The sequence below is a fragment of the Perognathus longimembris genome, chromosome 1, assembly GCF_023159225.1.
Source record: "Perognathus longimembris pacificus isolate PPM17 chromosome 1, ASM2315922v1, whole genome shotgun sequence".
In the NCBI taxonomy this organism is placed as follows: domain Eukaryota; kingdom Metazoa; phylum Chordata; class Mammalia; order Rodentia; family Heteromyidae; genus Perognathus; species Perognathus longimembris.
Window position 1 is genome coordinate 5,910,366 of NC_063161.1, and position 21,033 is coordinate 5,931,398.

The 21,033-nt window shown below is 42.1% G+C and overlaps 1 protein-coding gene across 2 annotated transcripts in view; it reads left to right on the forward strand.

Moving 5' to 3' along the window:
* Nucleotides 1-18,748, forward strand: part of Slc25a17 (solute carrier family 25 member 17) — a 44,426-nt gene extending 25,678 nt beyond the window's left edge. For both annotated transcript variants that reach the window (XM_048354911.1, XM_048354903.1), the window contains 5 exons: nt 8,678-8,794; nt 11,235-11,380; nt 11,469-11,564; nt 14,545-14,627; nt 17,943-18,748. In XM_048354911.1, the coding sequence (XP_048210868.1) occupies nt 8,678-8,794; nt 11,235-11,380; nt 11,469-11,564; nt 14,545-14,627; nt 17,943-18,090 (590 nt within the window). In that variant the 3' untranslated portion in view covers nt 18,091-18,748. The remainder of the gene's footprint in view (nt 1-8,677; nt 8,795-11,234; nt 11,381-11,468; nt 11,565-14,544; nt 14,628-17,942) is intronic.
* Nucleotides 18,749-21,033: the final 2,285 nt, after the last annotated feature.

The following is a 21,033-nucleotide window of genomic DNA, read 5'->3' on the forward strand; positions in this document are numbered from 1 at the left end:
GCTGCTTTTTTGCTCAAGGCTAGCACTCTGCCACTTGAGCCACAGCGCCACTTCTGGCCATTTTCTGTATATGTGGTGCTGGGGAATTGAACCAAGGGCCTCATGTATACGAGGCAAGCACTCTTGCCACTAGGCCATATCCCCAGCCCAGAGTTTGTCTTTTTTCCGATTGGCTTATTTTACTTAGCATAGTGTCCTCAAGGTTTATCCATACTTTAGCATTTGAGAGATATATCCTTTTCTAGGGCTAGATAGTATTCTATTGTGTTTATTATATTGTATATATCCATCTGTTAATGGACACTGGGGTTGCTATTGTGAATAGTGCTACATGAACGTGGGCATGCTGTATCTCTTTGAAAGCCTGCTTTCAATTCTTTCATGTTATATACCCAGAAATCACATATAGTCCTATGTTTACTTTTGGGGGAAACCTCTGTAGCATTTTCCTTAGCATTTGTATCATTTATAATCTCACCAAAAATAATACAATGACAGTTCACTTGCTATTCTGTGCTAAGAGCATCCTGATGGGTATGAGGTAATACTTTTTGATACGGTAATACGGTTTTGATTTGTGTTTTCCTGATATTGAATATCTTTTCATATTATTGCTCATTTTATTCATCTTTGCAGAAATGTCTTCTCAAGTCTTTGACCTAAAAAGGCTTTCCCCTACCCCTTTTCTAGTCCTGGAGCTTCAACTCAGGGTCTGAGCATTGTTCTGGCTTCTTTTTGCTCAAGGCTAGCACTCTACCACTTGAGCCACAGCACCACTTCCGGCTTTTTCTGTTTATGTGGTGCTGAGGAATCGAACCCAGGACTTCGTGCATGCCACATCCTCAACCCCCTCAGCTTTTTTATACAAGACTGACCCTCTACCACTTGAGCTACACCTCCAGTTCAGATTTTTGCTGGTTAATTGGAGTTGGAGACTTTTCTGTCTGGGCTAGCTTCTTACTGGAATCTTCCAGGTCTCAGCATACTGCTCAGATTACAGGCACGTGACACTGTCACCTGGCCTAGATTTACAGTTTAATACATGTATGCAGGATAGTTAGCATTTCTGTCTTCTCAATATCATTTCTATGCGTTGGGAACCTTCAAAATTTTCTCTCCTTGGGCTGGGAATATGGCCTAGTGGCAAGAGTGCTTGCCTCCTACACGTGAAGCTCTCAGTTCGATTCCCCAGCACCACATATATGGAAAACGGCCAGAAGGGGCGCTGTGGCTCAGGTGGCAGAGTGCTAGCCTTGAGCTGGAAGAAGCCAGGGACAGTGCTCAGGCCCTGAGTCCAAGGCCCAGGACTGGCCAAAAAAAAAAAAAAAAAAAAAAAAAAAATTCTCTGTTTATTTTGAAATGTATTTAAGCTGTCTTAAACTGTACTTACCCTATTGTTTTATTGAACACCAAAACTGATACCCCTACCTAATTCTGTTTTGGTACCCATTTCCCAGCCTCTCTATCTTCTCTTCCCGTCCTTTCCTGACTTCTAGTGACCTCTATTATACTCTCTTGTTCTGTATGCTTCTTTAGAGTGAGACCATGAGGTACTTGTCTTTCTGTGTCAGGTTTATTTCACTAAACATAGTGTCCTCCAGTTCCATTAGTGTTGCCACAAATGATGGGATTTCACCCTTTTTAAGACTGAATAGCATCATATATATATATATATATATATATATATATATCACATTTTCTTTGTTCCTCTGTTGGTAGACATCTTGGTGGATTGCATATCTTCACTGCTGTGAATAGTGTTTCAGTACATTTCTGCAAGCATCTCTTTAATACAGTGATTTCATTTCCTTTGGATTTAATGGGATTGCTGGAACACAGAATACTTCTCCTTTCATTTTTACAAGAAGTTCCATCCTGGTACATAACCAACAGCATCCCTTTCTCTACATTTTAGCCAACATTTGTTATTTTTAATAATTTGTTATTTGTTTTTTAACTGGTACATAAAAATATTAAGAAATTGTGCACATTAATGAGGTGGTGTAGCCATTCTATCTAGGACAAGGTGATTTCTCATTGTGGTTTTTATTTGCATTTCCCTGATGATTAGACACACAAATATTTGATAAGGAGATTGTTCATATCAATTAAACAATAGTCTTCACAGCTCTTGGGAGAAAATAGATTGTTGAATTAAAGGTGAATGTCTAAGCTGGGCACCAGTGGCTCACTCCTGTAATCCTAGCTACTCCAGAGACTGAGATCTGAGGGACTGTGGGTGGAAGCCAGCCTAGGCAGGAAAGTCTGTGAGACTCTTAATCTCCAATAAACTACTCAGAAAAAGCCGGAAGTGGCACAGTGACTAAAGTAGTAAGGCTCAGGAATAGCACACAAGCCCCAAGTTCTAGTCCCAGGACTGGCAAATAAATAAATAAATAAGTGAGTGAATGAAGTGAATGCCTGTCTCTGGAGAGTCTAAAAACTACAGTGAATAATCATTTGCTCGTTGGGTTTGGTCAGTTTTCAGGCGGGGCTGATTGTGATCCCAGATCCTATGTCAGTATCTACAGACATTTGTGATTTTCACACGAGAGCAGGGAGTGAGGTTGCTCCTATGGGCATCTAGTGGGTAGACATGAAGGATACTGCCAAACATACGCATGAACACATAAAACACACACACACACACACACACACACACACACACACACACACACACACACACACACAGAGTCATCCCTTCCCAGCTGATAATATCATCATGGTAGACCCTGCATTAAAGAATTTTACAAAGCTGGGCACTGGTGACTTAAACTTGTAATCCTGGCTGCTCAGGAGCTTGAGATCTGAGGATTGTGGTTTGCAGCCATCCTGGCAGGAAAGCCCATGAAACTCTTTATTTCTAAATAACCAGCAAAAAGCTAGAAGTAGAGCTGTAGCCCAAGTGGTAAAGTGCTAGTCTTAGGATAACACTCCGGGATAGAGCCCAAACCCTGAGTTCAAGTCCTAGGACTGGCATCAAAAAGAAAGAAGAAGAATTTTACAAGATTTTGTATTTTTTGTTTTGCTTTTTAGGTGGTTAATTGGAGATAAGAATCTCACAGACTTTCCTGGCCAGGCTGACTTTGAACTATGATCCTCAGATCTCAGCCTCCTGAGTACTCTGACTACAGGCGTGAGCCACCAGTGCCCAGCTAAGATTTTATGATTTTTGAGATTTCTCTGATTAGAGATACTCTCTCTTTCTAATGGCAGAATATTCCTTGGAAATTACTTTTGTGAGTTTTAAATCTCTTTGCATAACTTTTCATATCTTAATAAGCACATATTCTTACAATAATTAGAACAGTGTTTTCCTCGTCCTCCTGTGAGCCTGTTGTCCCATTACTGCTGTAGAAATGACTTGTATTATCTCCAAGGAAAACTAGGAGCAGCTTTATTGTTATTCAAAATCTGCTTGGAAATTTAGAAATGCATTATTTATTGTAGCTTCACAGAAGAAACAAAAACATATAACACCCTGAGGAAGAATTTGAGAATAGAATTTTAAAGATAACTTAAATAAAGATCCTTGCCATTTTTTTTATAAAATCGCAAATTTTACAAATAACTCTTTTTGAGTGATAGTTATCATATATTTCCTGCTATTGGGCTTTAAATCTGGCAGCCATGTTTGTTCTTTTATTTATTGATTTTTGGCAGTTGTAGGTAGGGGTTGACTCAGGGCCGGGGTACTGTCCCTGAGTTCTTTTGCCCAAGGCTAATCTCTACCATTTGTAGCTATTGCTCTGCTTCCAGCTTTTTTGGTGTTTAATTAAAGATAAGAGTCTCCGGGGGGGGGGGCTGGGGATTTGGTTCAGCGGAAGAGCGCCTGCCTGGCAAGCTTTGCGCCCCGAGTTCGGTCCTCAGCTCTGGAAAAAAAAAAGTCTCCAGGCTTTCCTGCCTGGACTGGCTTTGAACTGTGGTCATTAGATATCAGCCTCCTGAGTAGCTGGAATTATAGGCATGAGCCACGGGTGCCCAGCTTCCAGGTTTATTCTTGTTGTGCAACAAATTATATTCCTTCCTAAGGATTCAAATGGTTAGATTGTGGCTTTGTTCTGTTATTTTCTTTGTTTTGGTTTTTGCGAATCCTGGGGCTTGAACTCAGGGTCCAAGCACTGTTCCTGGCTTCTTTTTGCTCAAGGCTGGCACTCTACCACTTGAGCCACAGCACCACCTCTGGCTTTTTCTATATATGTGGTGCTAAGGAATTGAACCCAGGGCTTCATATATGATAGGCAAACACTCTACCACTAGGCCATATTCCCTGTGCTGTCATTTTCTTATGTCGGACCTCAAGTTCTCACTGGGTCTTTTGTTCTTATTTGAACTCTACCATTGTTTTCTCTTTAATAAAGGAAGCCCACTGCTGATTAAACTGTGCATGTAATCTTAGCTATCCAGGAGACTCAGATCCAAGGATCAAGGTTTGAAGCCAGCCTGGGTAGTCAGGTCTGAGAGACTCCTATCTCCAATAAACTAAAAAAAAAAACAAAAAAAAAAACACCAAAAAAAACAAAAGCCAGAAGTGGAGCTGTAGTTCAAGTGATAGAGCACTAATCTTGAGCAAAAAAGCTCAGGGACAGGCCAGGCACTGGTGGCTCATGCCTATAATCCTAGCTACTCAGGAGGCTGAGATCTGAGGAACATGGTTCAAAGCCAGCCAGGGCAGGCTGACAAACTTATCTCCAGTTAACCACAAGAAAACCAGAAGTGGTGCTGTGGCTCAAGTGGTAGAGTGCTAGCCTTGAGCTGAAGACCTCAGGGACAGTGCCCAGGCCCAGAGTTCAAGCCCCATGACCACCACCACAAAATGTTCATGGCACCCAAGTCCTAAATTCAAGCCCCAGGACTGCCGCACACACACACACGCATGTATTCAAACTTCACACACACCATCAATCACCTCTACCACCACCACCACTACCAAATAAAACTATTTGCTGTCAAGATTTCAGACGTATGTAGCTATGTTCCCATTATTGAGAGATGAAGAGAAGGCTTCTCTTTTACCCTCCAAGTGTTTGATGAAATGAGCTGACAGTGGCAGGCTAGCGGGAGTGAAGGCACACAAACTGATTTAACTTGCATGGGAGTTGGGAGATCACAGAAGAGTGGTAACCCAGTGAGGTTCAGATGCTTACATGTTCTTCATAATAAGAGGAAAGGAGGGAATTTTCTAGGTGTTGTAAATGCTTTTTAGGAAGGAATGAACAATCCTTGAGCCCCAGTTCATGGATGTCAGTGATTATCTTTGGAGTTGAGTAAGTCAGAGACACAGATGATATTTTACCACAGAGAATATCTAGGAGTGGAAGCATTCTTGTTTCCTTCTCATAATGGTTTAGTTCATTATGAGAACTCCCCCTATGGAGGGGACCAGTGGCAGCTTCTTTGCTGTTTGGCAGGTTTGGTTTGTTTAGGCAGACAAAAGAATATCAGTGTCAGACCGCTTCCAGGATCCCGCTAATACCCCCACCCCCATCCATTCCCTTCTCTCTCCCTTCCCCATCTCAGAGTTCAAAAGAATCGAAATCCCAGCATACTCTTGTTTGAAGTGACATTCCCAGGGCTCCTTTACTTGAATGGGGAAATGGTTTTAGGATGTTGAGTTATATGTCTTCATCTCTTAATTTTAGTTCTGTTTTTCTCATAACTGACTTGTTTTTGAAAAAGAAAATAGAATCATAGACATTTAACCTCCTGTCCTTAGGTAAGTATTCATCAGCATTCCCATCTTCCCATCTTAGAGCTCAAGTAGGAGCCGCCCATAGAAGGCAGCAGTTTTCTCCACATGCTGTTTGAAAGCTTTTAGTAAGAGTTAGTAAGAGCTGGCATTAGTAGTCATGAATAGTTCATGATATGTTTCTCCTCAATAGAATATTGTCCTTTGCTTGATTATATAAATTGCAAATTTTAGTAAAGTTTTAGATTCTCAAGTATTTTGAGTGCCCTTTTCCCAGAATTCATAAAATTATAGTGGTTAAAAAGTACCTCTCTGTCTATTTTGGTTTACAAGATGAAAAAAGTACTTGAACTTCTGAAATAAAAAGCTTTGAAATAAGGAATACTTTAATAAGGACTTTTTGTGTTCTCTTTTTAAAATGATGTGGTACACTTTGTACCTGAGGTTGTCCTTTAAGTTCTTGTGGTCTTCCAGCTGTGTTGATAATGTGGGTGTGAAAGCAGAATTTCCCATCGTGGTTAAACCTTAACCTCGACTGCATTACCTCGTACATGTTCTCTGTGTGCCTACCTCTTGAAAAGGACATGAAGGAAACTCTGATTTCTAATGGGTTTACTGGGTGCTGCACTTCATTTGTTTAGAAAGGTGTGTGTGCAGTTTCTGTGGTTTCCATGGGTGCACGTGACATCTGGTGGCCAAGCTCTCTTCATTTCCTCTTAAGAGAAGTGCAGTAGGACGGCTCTGTCACATTCCTCATTGATTCTTCCAGCTTTTGCTTTGTTTCTGTTGAGTGAGGTGTGGGCTGCATGGGTAGGAAGGAATCCGTCCTTAACTCTGAGCACATGTTTCTGTCTTTCCATCTTGGCTTCTGATGCACGGGCATTAAAAAAAAAAAGCAAGAATCATTTTGGGAGGGGGGGTGGCTGGAAATATGACCTCGTGGTAAAGTGTTTGCCTTGTATACATGAAGCCCTGGGTTCAATTCCTCAGTACCACATATATAGAAAAAGCCAGAATTGGCACTGTGGCTCAAGTGGTAGAGTGCCATCCTTGAGCAAAAAGAAGCCTGGGACAGTGCTCAGGCCCTGAGTTCAAGCCCCAGGACTGGCAAAAGAAAAAAAAAAAAAAGAATCACTTTTGGTAAGATAATGGTGAAAGTCTCAAGTGACTGTGTATGAAAATAAGTCTGGATGTTATGTGCATTTGTAAAAATAGGACACGTACAACTTACAAAATTATTTGAGAGTACAATTGTTGTCTCTTGCTATATCATAGTTCACTTATTATGGCTTCACTATATCGGGTTGAAAAAAAACCCCACATAAATAGTGATCCCTCACCTATCACGGGAGCTACATTCCAGAGACCCACACGATAGGTGAAAATCCACAAAGCAGCAATAAGTGAACCATGGTACAGCAAGGGCAACTTATACAATGCTGCTGCTGTGCAGATTTTTACCTGTTGCGGGGTCTCTGGAACATTAACTCCCGCGATAGATGAGGGATCACTGGATCCTTTATTTTAAGAAATATATTCTCCCTCCCTCTGTAATTATGTGCCAGTACTGGAGCTTGAACACAGAGATTGGGTGCTGTCCCTTAGCTTTTTTGCTCATGATAGGCATTCTACCACTTAATCTCAACTCCACTTCCAGCTTTTTGGTAGTTAATTGGAGAAAGGAGTCTTCCCTTGTCTTTCCTACCAAGGTTGACTTTGGGCCACAGTTCTCAGGTCTCATCCTCCTGAGGAGTTAGGATTATAGGTGAGAGCCTGGTGCAAAATGTTCTCACAGTGCTCCCAAGACATAGAAAAATATCTTCCTTTTGCAACTATGTACACAAATGAAAACATTGAATTTAAGTCTTCTGTCTAATTCACTTGGTTTGTTCTTGGCTGAAGTGTTTTCTGTGTAGAATTTTTTGTGGATCCTTAAAGCATTTGTTCTCTGGGTTTAAAGGACTTTTGGTAGATGATTTTTCTCCCTTAAGATTGTTCTCTTTTTTTGTCCAGAGCAGGGCTAGAACCAGATAGCTCTATATATGTTTACTTGTTGAGTTTGTTCCTTGGTTAGCATATTTTAAAGTATATACCATTTATCAATCACATTGTTACAGTTTTGTAAGGCATTTTTGTTAATCATTTCAGGACTGATGGGGGAACGTTTTAATCTCTTCGATGGTGTTGAAGTGGGACGGAGTGTTTTCACTCAAGAACCTGGCCCACTGTGTTGTTCTCCTGGGAGGCAGCCTTAGGGGGCCCAGACCCATCCTTGTAAGGGTCATGATGAGCATGCAGCTGTTTCTGGTTGCTTTTGTGTGTGTCACTTCGTAATGACTGCTTGCTGCCTGCCTGTTCTGATTCTCCAAGTGATGAGCCACTCTTCTGTGAACTTCTGTTCCCTGTTGAGGCACTTTGAAATGTCACCATGTCCTCCCACCCGCCACTTTACTGTGCTGGATCCAGATTCACTTAAAGCCACACAAACTGCTAAGACTTGACAGCTCTGTGTTCTTTGATATTGTCCTATGCATAACATGTTATCAATAATCCAGGTCCCCCTCTCTAAGACTGTTACTTTAAAATTATCTTTAAAACTATATAAAAATTGCGACTGCTTTTGGGGGCAGTTTTTGGTCTTTGGTGTTTGCAGTGGTGGGGATTGAACCCTGGGCTTTGTGGGTGCTAGGCAAATGCTCTGCCGCTGCTCCTTATCTCCAACATAAAATTACTACTGGGAATGCTATAAAGATGGGCATGTGATTACCTCCTGTTGTGCAATGAAGGAAGCTCACTGCTCTTTTCTAGGAGCTGCTGACAGCCATTTTACTTCCAGATTGCTTCTAACAATAGTGGCATGTACGCAATTGCACCACTTACCTGAGGTCAGTGGTAGAAGAGTAAGTGGAATATTAGTATGTAGCTTTAATACAACATAGCTTAAAAGGTTAATTTATGTTCCCTTTTCCTTTTCTCTTTCTTTTTAAGGAGTGGTGAATGTGTTGCTCACAACTCCACTCTGGGTGGTAAACACCAGACTGAAGCTACAAGGGGCAAAGTTTCGAAATGAAGACATTGTTCCAACCAACTACAAAGGCATCATTGGTGAGTATTGCTAGGCTATAGTTCTTCTCAGAGATTTGTTCCCTTTACATACAGAACCTGTTGCCACAATCAAGCTAGGAAACAGCCAGCCTCAAGCCCCAATGACTTTCAGTAAAGCTTTTGTTAGCTAATGTGTCCATAGGTTGGCAGGAAGTGGAACTCATCTAAGCCAACCCCAGCTGATAGTCTCAGGTCCACACGTCTCTCTCTCCCTCTCTCTGGGACTAGGCTTGAATATGCTCTTCTTGTGGCAGTGGTAAAGACATTGAGGACACAGGGCTGTACCCAGTAGCAAAGCGTATTCAAACCTGTTTGCATCTTGCCCACAAATACTATAGAGGCCAAAGTGCATCATTATATCCAAGCCTAAGATGAGATAGCGAATACTGCTCTCTGTTCTCACAGCATGTAGGTGCATTGTGTGTGTGTGTGTGTGTGTGTGTGTGTGTGTGTGTGTGTGTGTGTAACTTACATATTATATAAGTTTGTAAGTGTTGCTATGGCTCAAAGTGGCAGCCTTGAGAAAAGCTCAGGGACAGTGCCCAGGCCTCAAGTTCAAGCCCCATGACTGACAAAAAAATTAAAAACAGTTTATAAAGTGTAGTTTATATATGACAATGCCTGAACACTGTCCCTGGCTTCTTTTTGCTCAAGGCTAACACTCTACCTCTTGAACCATAGCACCACTTCTGGCTTTTTCTGTGTATGTGGTGCTGAGGAATCGAACCCAGGGCTTTGTGCATGCTAGGCGAGCACTCTACCGCTAAGCCACCTTCCCATATAATTTTCTTTTCTTTTTTTGTTTGGTGATGTGGATTGAACTTGGGGTTCATGCCTGTTAGGCAAGACTCCACCACTGAGATATATCCCTAAACCAAGTAAATGTTTTAGAAAATAACTGACTACACCTTTTTTCCTAGTGTTTTCTTTGGATAAAGATGCACGTTTCATATCTGATGATCTTTGATCTGCTTGCTTGCTTGCTTTTTGGGGGGGAGGAGGAGGCAGTCGTCGAGCTTGAACTTGGTGCCTGGACACTGTCCCTGAGCTCTTTTTGCTCAAGGCTAGGGTTCTACCACTTTGAATCATAGTGCCACTCCCAGTTTTCTGGTAGTTAATTGGAGATAAGAGTCTCACCGACTTTCCTGCCTGGGCTGGCTTTGAACCTTGATCCTGAGATCTCAGCCTCCTAAGTAGCTTGGATTATAGGTGTGAGCCCCCAGTGCCCAGCTTCTTTTAATTTCTCTTTTTCTTCCTCCTCTCCCTCCTCCTCCTCTTCTCCTTCTGCTTTTCAGGTACTGGGATTTAAACTCACGACTTCTTGCTTGCTAGGCAGGTGCTGTACTGCTTGAACATGCCTCATCTCTCTCTCTCTCTCTTTTTTTTTTTTTTTCTTTTTTGGCCAGTCCTGGGGCTTGGACTCAGGGCCTGAGCACTATCCCTGGCTTCTTTTTGCTCAAGGCTAGCACTCTGCCACTTGAGCCACAGCGCCACTTCTGGCCATTTTCTGTATATGTGGTGCTGGGGAATCGAACCCAGGGCCTCATGTATATGAGGCAGGCACTCTTGCCACTAGGCCATATCCCCAGCCCTGCCTCATCTCTCTTGCTCTGAGCTACTGTCTTCCTTTTTCCCAGACCAGTCTGGACTATAATCCTCTTACTTAGGTTTCCTACCCTAGCTGTGATGATAGGCATATATCACCACACACAACTTTTTCTCTTGAGATGGAGATCTCACAAACTTCTTTGGCTGGCCTGGAACTCCCTTCCAGGTAGCTAGGATTATAAGTATTAGGCACCAGCACCTGGCCAAGGTTCTGAGTTTCAATAATAAGTCAGTCCTATGCAGTGAATTCCAGGAGACAATCTATCTTTTGTTATACTAGATCTTGTGTTTTAGGGGCATTATCAGTTCACAGCTCTGTGGTAGATATGTGTTATTCTAATGCCAGATTGTCAGGAAGAGTTTCCTGTGATTGAGGATAGTCTCAGTGACTGATTGGTTAATTAGTCATAATTAAATGACTAGTAGTTATCCATTAGCTAATAATTAACAAACTATTGACAAAAGTAATTAATTGCTCTGTGTGGTGGTACATACTTGTAATCTTAGCACTTAGGAGTCTGAGGTAGGAGGATTGTGAGTTCAAAGCTAGCTTGGGCTACATAGTGCAACTCTGTCTCCAAAATAAACAGCTTGGGGATAAGGCTCACATGATGGAGCCCTTTCCTAGCAAGAATAGTGCTATGAGTTCAACCCCACAGTACTACTAAAACAACAGCAGCAATAAATGATTAACTCATGAATGTGTCCCTACAATGCCCTTGCAAGAAGGAACCAGTTAGGTTTGTGTTCTGGGTACATTTGAACAGACTTTTTATCTTCTCTAGTTAAGGTATTGTCGTCATCCTTTTTAAACTCCTGATATGTTGCTTAGATGCTTTTCACCAAATCATTCGAGATGAAGGAGTCTTGGCGTTATGGAATGGTACATTTCCCTCTTTGCTGTTGGTCTTCAATCCTGCCATCCAGTTCATGTTCTATGAAGGTTTGAAACGACAGCTTCTAAAGAAAAAGACGAAGGTAATCCCTGATTTTGAAAGCAACCAAATAATAATGCCGAGCTCCTTCTCATTGTTTGGGTTGATACGGTTCATTCTTTGCCTTCCAGCTTTCTTCTTTGGATGTGTTCATTATTGGTGCAATAGCCAAAGCAATTGCCACTACAGTCACCTATCCCATGCAGACGGTGCAGTCGATCCTGAGGGTGAGTCTGGTGTTCTACCTGCATTGAGTCCAACAACGCCCTTAACATGTGGTCTCTTTATTTGAAGCAATGTTAATAAGGACATGAGAAGTCAGTTGGTATGCCTGAGTAGTCCCCCTCCATTTTTTTCCATTTGTTTGGTACTCTGGTAACCAGGCTGTCGATTTGCTTCCTCTTTGGTGTGGAATGGAATTTACATCTGTAATTTTGTAGGCAACCAAGTTTCTTAGAAGACCCTGACTTAGTGGAGAAGGGTGTAGTAGGCCTGTTGAATTCAAGATGCATGGGAAGATAAGGACCTTGCCATGCAAAATACATTCCAGGAATAGGAAGCATGAAGTGCCAAGAGCTTGGTGCATCCTAGGAACTAAAAGGAGGCCACTGTTGAGAATGGCTCGCTTAGGGTGAGATTGGAAGAGTAGCAGGGAGGCTATAGGTCAAAGTACAGGTAGTACCCCCAGCTCAGTGGGATGCCTCAGAGGCTTTTACCTGATGAATAATTCCACAAGATTTCTGTGGCAAATTGGTTAGAAACTGAAAGCAAAAGCAGGAAGTTGGATCAGATAAGGAACCATTTCAGTAATCCAAGTGAGGGGGTGATGGCCTAGACCAGGATAGCAGCAGTAGAGAGGAGAGCGATCAGATGTGGCCAGTTTCATGATCTGTTCTGGGGCTGAGAATGTAGCTCAGTTATGGAGTACTTGTCAAGCATATGAGAAGCCAGGGCTCAAGCCCCAGCACTGTCAAAAATAATAGTTCTGATAGTCAGGTGTTGGTGTTAGTGGCTCACGCCTGTAATCCTAGCTTCTCAAGAGGCTGAGGCTGCCGTTCAAAGCCAACCTGGGCAGGAATGTCCATGAGATTCTTATCTCCAGTTAACCACCAGAAAACTGGAAGTGGTGCTGTGGCTCAAGTGATAGAGTGCTAGCCTTGAGCTGAAGATTGCAGGACAGTGCCTAGGCCCAGAATTCAATCCCCATGACCACCACCACCACCAACAACAACAAAATGTTCTGGAAAGAAAATTAGTGAAAGACTTATTGCTAGATAAAATGAAAGTGATGAAAGTATTTTGGTTTTCTGTTAAAACCAAAGGTACCAGTGACTCACCTGTAATCCTAGCTATTCAGAAGGCCAAAATCCAAAGGATTAAGATTTCAAGACAGGGCTGGGGATATGGCCTAGTGGCAAGAGTGCCTGCCTCATATACATGAGGCCCTGGGTTCGATTCCCCAGCACCACATATGTAGAAAACGGCCAGAAGTGGCGCTGTGGCTCAAGTGGCAGAGTGCTAGCCTTGAGCAAAAAGAAGCCAGGGACAGTGCTCAGGCCCTGAGTCCAAGCCCCAGGACTGGCCAAAAAAAAAAAAAAGATTTCAAGACAGCCCAAGCAGAAGAATCTTATGGACTCCATCTCTAAAATAACTATCAGAAATCCAAGCAGGAGAGATGGCTCAAGTGATAGAATATTAGCCAAGCAAGCAAGAAAGGAAGCTTAGAAAGAGAGCATGAGGCTCTGTATCCAAACCCCACTACTGACAAAAATAAATAAATTAATAATAATAATACATGCTTATGTATTAACATAATGTATAACATGGAGGGAGTTAGTCTGTAGAAGTTGTGATTGATTTGGGTTGATCAGAACTTCTCAGAGAACTCGAAGTTATAAAAAACATAGTTCCATCATCATCCTTTGGTAGTAGACTTTTTTTTTTTCTTTTTTTTTTTTTTGGCCAGTCCTGGGCCTTGAACTCAGGGCCTGAGCACTGTCCCTGGCTTCTTTTTGCTCAAGGCTAGCACTCTGCCACTTGAGCCACAGCACTACTTCTGGCTGTTTTCTGTATATGTGGTACTGAAGAATTGAACCCAGGACCTCATGTATATGAGGCAAACACTCTTTGCCACTAGGCCATATTCCCAGCCCCGATAGTAGACTTTTCTCCATACTTCCCTGTAATAATGAAAATTCTTGAAACCGGAGATGAGCTTAATGGTACAGTGCAAGCTTACATGGGTTCAACAAAAACAGTAAAAGTTCTTATGCTTGCCAGGCACCAATAGTTCCTACCTATAACCCTAGATATTCAGGAGGCCGAGATCTGAGGATAGCAGTTCAAGGCCAGCCCAGGCAGGAAAGTCCATGAGACTCTTACCTCCAATTAACCACCAGAAAACTGGAAATGGAGCTGTGGCTCAAAGTGGTAGAGCACTAGCCTTGAGAAAAAGAGCTCAGATGTAGTGCCCAAGCCCTGAGTTCAAGCCCCATAGTGGATTTAAAAAACCACCTATTCTCATGCTTTACTAAAAAGGAAATATTTAACTGGCTTATGTCTACTCAGGAGGCAGAGATCCGAGGATCAAAAGTGATGTACAGAAAAAAATCTTCAACTTATTTCATCAAAATATTTCACTTAATTAAAAACAGGATTAATGAAATGTATGATAATAAGTGGATTTTTTTTTTTTTGCCAGTCCTGGGGCTTGAACTTAGGGTCTGAGCACTGTCCCTGGCTTCTTTTTGCTCAAGGCTAGCACTCTACCCCTTGAGTCACAGCTCCACTCCTGGCTTTTTCTATATATGTGGTGCTGAGGAATCAAACCCAGGGCTTCATGTATACGAGACAAGCACTTTAAGTAGATATTTTTTCTTATGAACTATACAAGACATTAATGTAATTTCCTCTCCATGTATAAATAAAGTTTTGGTTTATTTATTTATTTAATTTATTTGGCCAGTTCTGGGGCTGAACTCAGGGCCTGAGCACTGTCCCTGGCTTCTTTTTGCTCAAGGCTATCACTTTGCCACTTGAGCCACAGCGCCACTTGTGGCCATTTTCTATATATGTGGTGCTGAGGAATCGAACCTAGGGCTTCATGTATAGGAGGCGAGCACTCTTGCCACTAGGCCACATTCCCAGCCCAAGTTTTGAATTTTTTTAAGCAGCAATAAATAGAAATGTTTATTTTTCCTTTCACAGTTTGGACGTCATAGACTAAACCCAGATAACAGAACATTGGGGAGTCTTCGGAATGTTCTCTATCTTCTTCACCAGCGAGTCAAGTGAGCCTTTTCTCTGTGTTTCCACCTTCTGCCCTCCCCTCAGCAGCCCCCTCTGCCCAGGAGTGGTTGAATCTGCTTCTCTTGCACTAGTGCAATGGCACCTGAAACCTCTCCCCGTGTGTGCATTCCAATATTTCTCCCTTTAGAAGCTTAACACAATATGACTGCATTTGGGAAATTATGGGAAACTTCTGGCCCTAGCAAAGGTTATTTGCAGGTATATACAACTCCAGAGAGGGAACTCTTTAGGGCTAGAGGCGTACTCGGTGGTAGAGCCATACTTAGTATGGACAAGGGCCCAGGTTCAATTCCTAACTACAGTAGTCCCCCACCTCTAACAAAATAAGGAAGGAGAAAGAGATCCCCATTTGAGTGCTCCTGCTGTTCACAGCATATATGGCCTCCCTTAGGAATATGACATTTGCTTGTAGAGTAGCAGAAGTCCTGGGAAAAAGAGTAGAGAGTGGGAAGCATGATGACAATTGTGATGATGATGGTAGTAGTGATGGTGGGTATGTAGCTACACAACAGACATCGGCTTAGGTGCTATAACATGAGTTATCTCAGGCTGGGAATATGGCTTAGCAGTAGAGTGCCTGCCTAGCATGCATGAAGCCCTGGGTTCCATTCCTCAGCACCACATAAACAGAAAAAGCCAGAAGTGGGACTGTGGCTCAAGTGGTAGAGTGCTAGCCTTGAGCAAAAGAAGCTAAAGGACAGTGCCCCCAGGCCCTGAGTTCAAGCCCTAGGACTGGGGACAAAAAGAAAAGAAAACAAAAACATGAGTCATCTCATTTAATCCTAACAGTAGTTGTAGAGGTAGAAGCTAGTCATTTCTCTTTTTCCTTTGAAGAAACTGACAGAGAAGTCAAATTAAATCAGGGAGTCCTTTTAAAGTAGAAGCGGCTATAACTTGATTATTGTTCCTAGATACAAGGTACTTTGAAATAAATTTATTATACAAATAATATATGCATCGTATAAAAAAATAAAATTGGGGCTGAGAATATGGCCTAGTGGTAAAGAGCTCATCTCATATACATGAAGCCCTGGGTTCGATTCCTTAGCAGCACATATATAGAAAAAGCCGGAAATGGCGCTGTGGCTCAAGTGGCAGAGTGCTAGCCTTGAGCAAAAACAAGCCAGGGACAGTGCTCAGGCCCTGAGTTCAAGCCCCAGGACTGGCAAAAAAAACAAAATCAAACAAAAAAATAAAAATAAAATTGGAGCAGGGCACTGGTAGCTCACGCCTATAATCATAGCTACTCAGGAGACTGAGATCTGAGAGTTTCGATTTGCAGCCAACATGAGCAGGGAACTCCCTGAGACTTTGATCTCCAGTTAACCACCAAAAAGCTAGAAGTGGACCTGTGGCTGAGTGGTAGAGCCTTAGCCTTGAGCAGAAAAACTCAGGAACTGTTTCCAGACGCTGAGTTCAAGTCCCAGGACCAGCACCACCAAAAAATAAAATGAATTATGGATCAAGTCTTGTTCCTATAACTTTGGGTTTGTTTTGTTTGTTTTTTGTACCAGTCATGGGGCTTGAACTCGGGAATTGGGCACTGCCCCTTAGCATTTTTGCTCAAGACTGGCACTCTACCACTTGATCCATACCTCCACTTTTGGCTTTTTGGTGATTAATGAATGATTGAACGAGTAAGATCTGTCTTTCCAGCCACATGTTGGCAGAAACAGAATTGAAATATATATATAATTGTTAGGTTTTTAAAGTAGGTAGCCGGTAAAGGAGAACGCCACGCGGTATTCAGGCAGGAGAGAAAGTTTATTACCGAACTGCTGGCCTGTGGCCAAGACGATCCATGGAGAGAGGGAGAGAGAGAGAGAGAGAGAGAGAGAGAGAGAGAGAGAGAGAGAGAGAGAGAGAGAGGAGAGAGGGAGGGAGGGAGGGAGGGAGGGAGGGAGGGAGGGGGAGGGAGGGAGGGGGGGAGGGAGGGAGAGAGAGAGAGAGAGAGAGAGAGAGAGAGAGAGAGAGAGAGAGAGAGGAGTCTCACGAACTTTCCTGCCTGAGCTGGGTTTGAATCTATACCGGCTGGCTTCAGACCTTGATCCTTAGTTTTCCTGAGAAGCTTCAATTACAGTCTGAGTAGATTGGTTTTAATCTCTCAATCCACATGCCATATATGTATATATATGTACCCCTGGAGTTGCTGCTGAACCAGCATAAGGGGTTAATTCATTTCCAACAAGTAGCCTTAGAGAGATTATTGTTTCTGAACTTCAGCTTCTAGCTAAAGCATTGTTCTCTGAGTGTTTCCTAAGGGCTGGTCTCCAGAGTTAACTAGAAATAGAGATTATGGAGCCCTATTCCCATCTTAATGAATCAGAAACTCTGGGAATGGGCTCAGAAATCTATTTTAAGAAGCCCTTTGGGTGATTGAGATGCTGGAAGATCAAAAGTCTGGAAAGTCTGAGACTTCATTTCTTTTCATTTCTGACGCCCTCCTTCTTTTTTTTTTTTTTTTTTGCCAGTCTTGGGCCTTGGACTCAGAGCCTGAGCACTGTCCCGAGCACTGTCCCTGGCTTCTTTTTGCTCAAGACTAGCACTCTACCACTTGAGCCATAGAGCCACTTCTGGCCATTTTCTATATATGTGGTGCTGGGGAATCGAACCTAGTGCTTCATGTATAAGAGGCAAGCACTCTTGCCACTAGGCCATATTCCCAGCCCTTCCCTCCTTCTTTTCAGGCCCAAATATTCTAATCTAATTGGCAGCTTTTCTTTTTTTTTGGCCAGTCCTGGGCCTTGGACTCAGTGCCCGAGCACCGTCCCTGGCTTCTTCCCGCTCAAGGCTAGCACTCTGCCACTTGAGCCACAGCGCCGCTTCTGGCTGTTTTCTGTATATGTGGTGCTGGGGAATCGAACCTAGGGCCTCGTGTATCCAAGGCAGGCACTCTTGCCACTAGGCTATATCCCCAGCCCCTAATTGGCAGCTTTTCTATGACTTAGAGGCTATTAAGTTGAAATAACTGAGTTGGAAGACTGTTAAAAGTTCTTAGTTAGATCCGATTTTAGCATCTAAAATGGTGTTAGGAGATTTCAGAATCTGCATCCTATTAGTAGAATCTTGCCAGCATTCCACTAATTAATGGAGACTATAAAAAGTATTGCTGGGACCAGGAATATTAAACTTTATTAGTCCCCAAATGCCTTTAAAACTAAGAAGTACTTTGACAACAGAAGTCTGTGTTGAAGTCTAAAACCTTTTCAAAGAAGCCATCAAGGTGGCATATTTCTCTGATGTAAAAGTTGACTTCTACAAAGAAGACCTGTTATTTCCAACCTCTTTTCTTTTAGGCGTTTTGGGATAATTGGACTCTACAAAGGCCTTGAAGCCAAACTGCTGCAGACAGTTCTCACAGCTGCTCTCATGTTCCTTGTCTATGAGAAACTGACAGCAGCTACCTTCACCATAATGGGGCTGAAACGCGCACACAAACACTGAGATGCCGCCCCAGGAAAGTGTGGAGATACTGTAGCTGGGTGTGTCTGTCCAATGGAAAGAAGCAAGTCTCCTCCACGTCAGCTCCTCCCACTGCAGACGGTACCCTTGTGGAAAGGGTAAACAGGGACTATAGCTGGACTGATCACCAACTTCATTTTTATGATGGCTGGATTTGGGGAGGGAGGTTGAACTAACATGAAAATATTGAAAGTGAAAGTTTGTAGAGTTTACTGGTTATTTTAAGGGAGGGGTGGACATTCCTCTCCTGTATAATCTTTCCTATCTAAAGTTTTTCTTAAATTTTCTAGCTGTTTTTATTCCATTAACTGCCTCCCAGTTTCCAGGCAAATTCAATAACATGTAATTTTTTCAGCTACTTTTAAATGTCTTTAATCTTGGTATTTTCCATACGATAAAAATAATACTATGATTGTGCCACAGATGTGACTTTATTTTTGTTGGGTTGTTTTTTTCCTCCTGCCTACAGAGAGTTAAGTGAAGTATTTATTTTGGAGAAATGAAGATGACTAATTCTAAAATGATTCTCTTACAAACTATTTGTAAATGTCACTTATTCATTAGTGTTCTACATAATTTTCAAAAATATTTATTTTGAAACAAGCTCCAATCAGAAGTCCTAATAAATTATCTAATGTTCTTGGAAGTTTCTCTTTACTCAGGGATTACATGAGATATACAACCAGATGGTAAAGAAAACAACAACAAAAAATACACACACACACACACACACACACACACACACACAAAAGGGAGGGGGAGCAAATATCTTGTGTAGGCTCTAAAATATTATCTCCCTTTACAGACAAAGGGTGGAGGCTATATATTTGGAGCAACATTTGATGGAGGTTATTTCTATTTGGAAACATTCCTTAGAGTCCTGCTACTCCATCAAACAGTAGCATTGACACCAGTTAGAGCTTGTTGGGTTTGCAGCTCAGACCTTCTAAATCTTATTTCTGCAGTTGAACAAGATCCCTGGGTGATTCCTATTTAAGTTCAGGAGCTCTCAAGGCCTCTGGCCCAACAGAAGATTGTATCGGTTTCAATTATAGAAACCAAGGTAGAGATTTTTTTTTTCTCAAAGGAAAGCTAGACTAATATATGAAGAAGACAACCTCTGAGAAATCTAGGCCTCTCCTGTCATCATTCACTTTTCCCTCAGAGCATATAGCTAGGAGGAGATTTCTATATTTTCAGCACCTTCTCAAGAAGCAGATTTTTCTGGACAATAGGGAAACATATCTGATTCCTGTGACTTGGTTTTTGTCTCTCTAACAAAATTACAGTCTTTTCATTTATAAATCTACGATTTAGTCAGAGTCATAATGACTCATCTATGGATATCATACTTAGCTCAATTTTGAGAGCGAATTTCTTTCTCTTTGTTTTATTGTCCATTGGCAATTACAAAAGATGTGATTATTAAACTCAGAGTAATTCAAAGATTATTATGTTGTTCTAGAAAGTGAGAATGAAGACAAACTAGACTGCGCACTTACTCCCTATTTCAGCCACTGAACTAAAGATGGAATCGTCCCCATGACTACTTTTTATTTTGCTTTAATGTCTGCATATACCTACCTCGGCCTTGAGTGGGAAGGACAAAACTACTGTTTGGATTTGTATTTAGGAAGAGACTGGTTCTGAGGGTGCTAGTGATGCTTTTTGTTTTAATTATGCTGTTCACTTTGAAACTTGAATTTTGAGCTCAGGGTATTATGGGCTGCTATGTTAGAATCACTTCCAAACCAAATTGCATAGCTCTACTAGGTGTTTGTGAATGTGAGAATGCACTTGACCCGTTTTTCCCCCCTCTGGTTTAATGAGGGAACAATTTTTTTTTTTTTTTTTGCCAGTCCTGGGCCTTGGACTCAGAGCCTGAGCACTGTCCCTGGCTTCTTTTTGCTCAAGGCTAGCACTCTGCCACTTGAGCCACAGCGCCACTTCTGGCCATTTTCTGTATATGTGGTGCTGGGGAATTGAACCCAGGGCCTCATGTATACGAGGCAAGCACGCTTGCCACTAGGCCATATCCCCAGCCCGAGGGAACAATTTAATATTGAAGTTCTGTGTTCCTTCTGGAAAGCTCATTGGCTGAAATAGGTAATAATTCACCTCATTCTGTAGCCTTTGGTTAATATATTGATTTTGATGATACTGAAGAGCTGAAATCTATCCTAAGGAGATGGATTTTTTTTTTTTTTGGCTTATGGCTCTGTGTAGTTTCTCTAGAATATGAGGCTTGAGAACCTTACAGATCACAGTAGTGTCACTGAATTAGACATTTTAGTTTCTGTACATTCTTAATTTCTGTTTTGGAGTGAATACCAGTATATCTACTGTAGTCTATTGTACTGTTTACTTTGAAGGGCAGAAATGAGATTTACCCTGAAAACATAGCAGTGGGAATTAGAAACCTTAGGTTGAGTTCCCAGCTTTGCAACTGACTAACAACGTCATGTCCTTGCATTTCAGTCCTTTGATAAGTGGAGATAATAATGCTTACTGCCTACTTCAGAGGATGTGTGAGAGCTACTGATGTCAGCTAGCTCCCTTTATGATCATCAGATAGAGGAGAGCTGAGGGGAACTTGTGATGGTACTGAGATTTCTGTGAAATAGGTAGGTGCAAGCAACAGTATCCCCATGTAATTAACAAAGAAACTGTCTAAATGACTTGTCTGGTTAGAGACAAGACTAGACTTTAGTTTCCTGCACTCTGGTATAAAATTAAGAGAATGTGGCTTAGTGGTAGAGCACTTGCTTAGCATGCATGAAGCCCGGGTTTGATTCTTCAGCACCACATAAACAGAAAAAGCTGGAAGTGGCACTGTGGCTCAAATGGTAGAGTGCTAGCCTTGAGCAAAAAGAGGCCAGAGACAGTGCCCATGCCCTGAGTTCAAGTCCCAGGACTGGCAAAAAA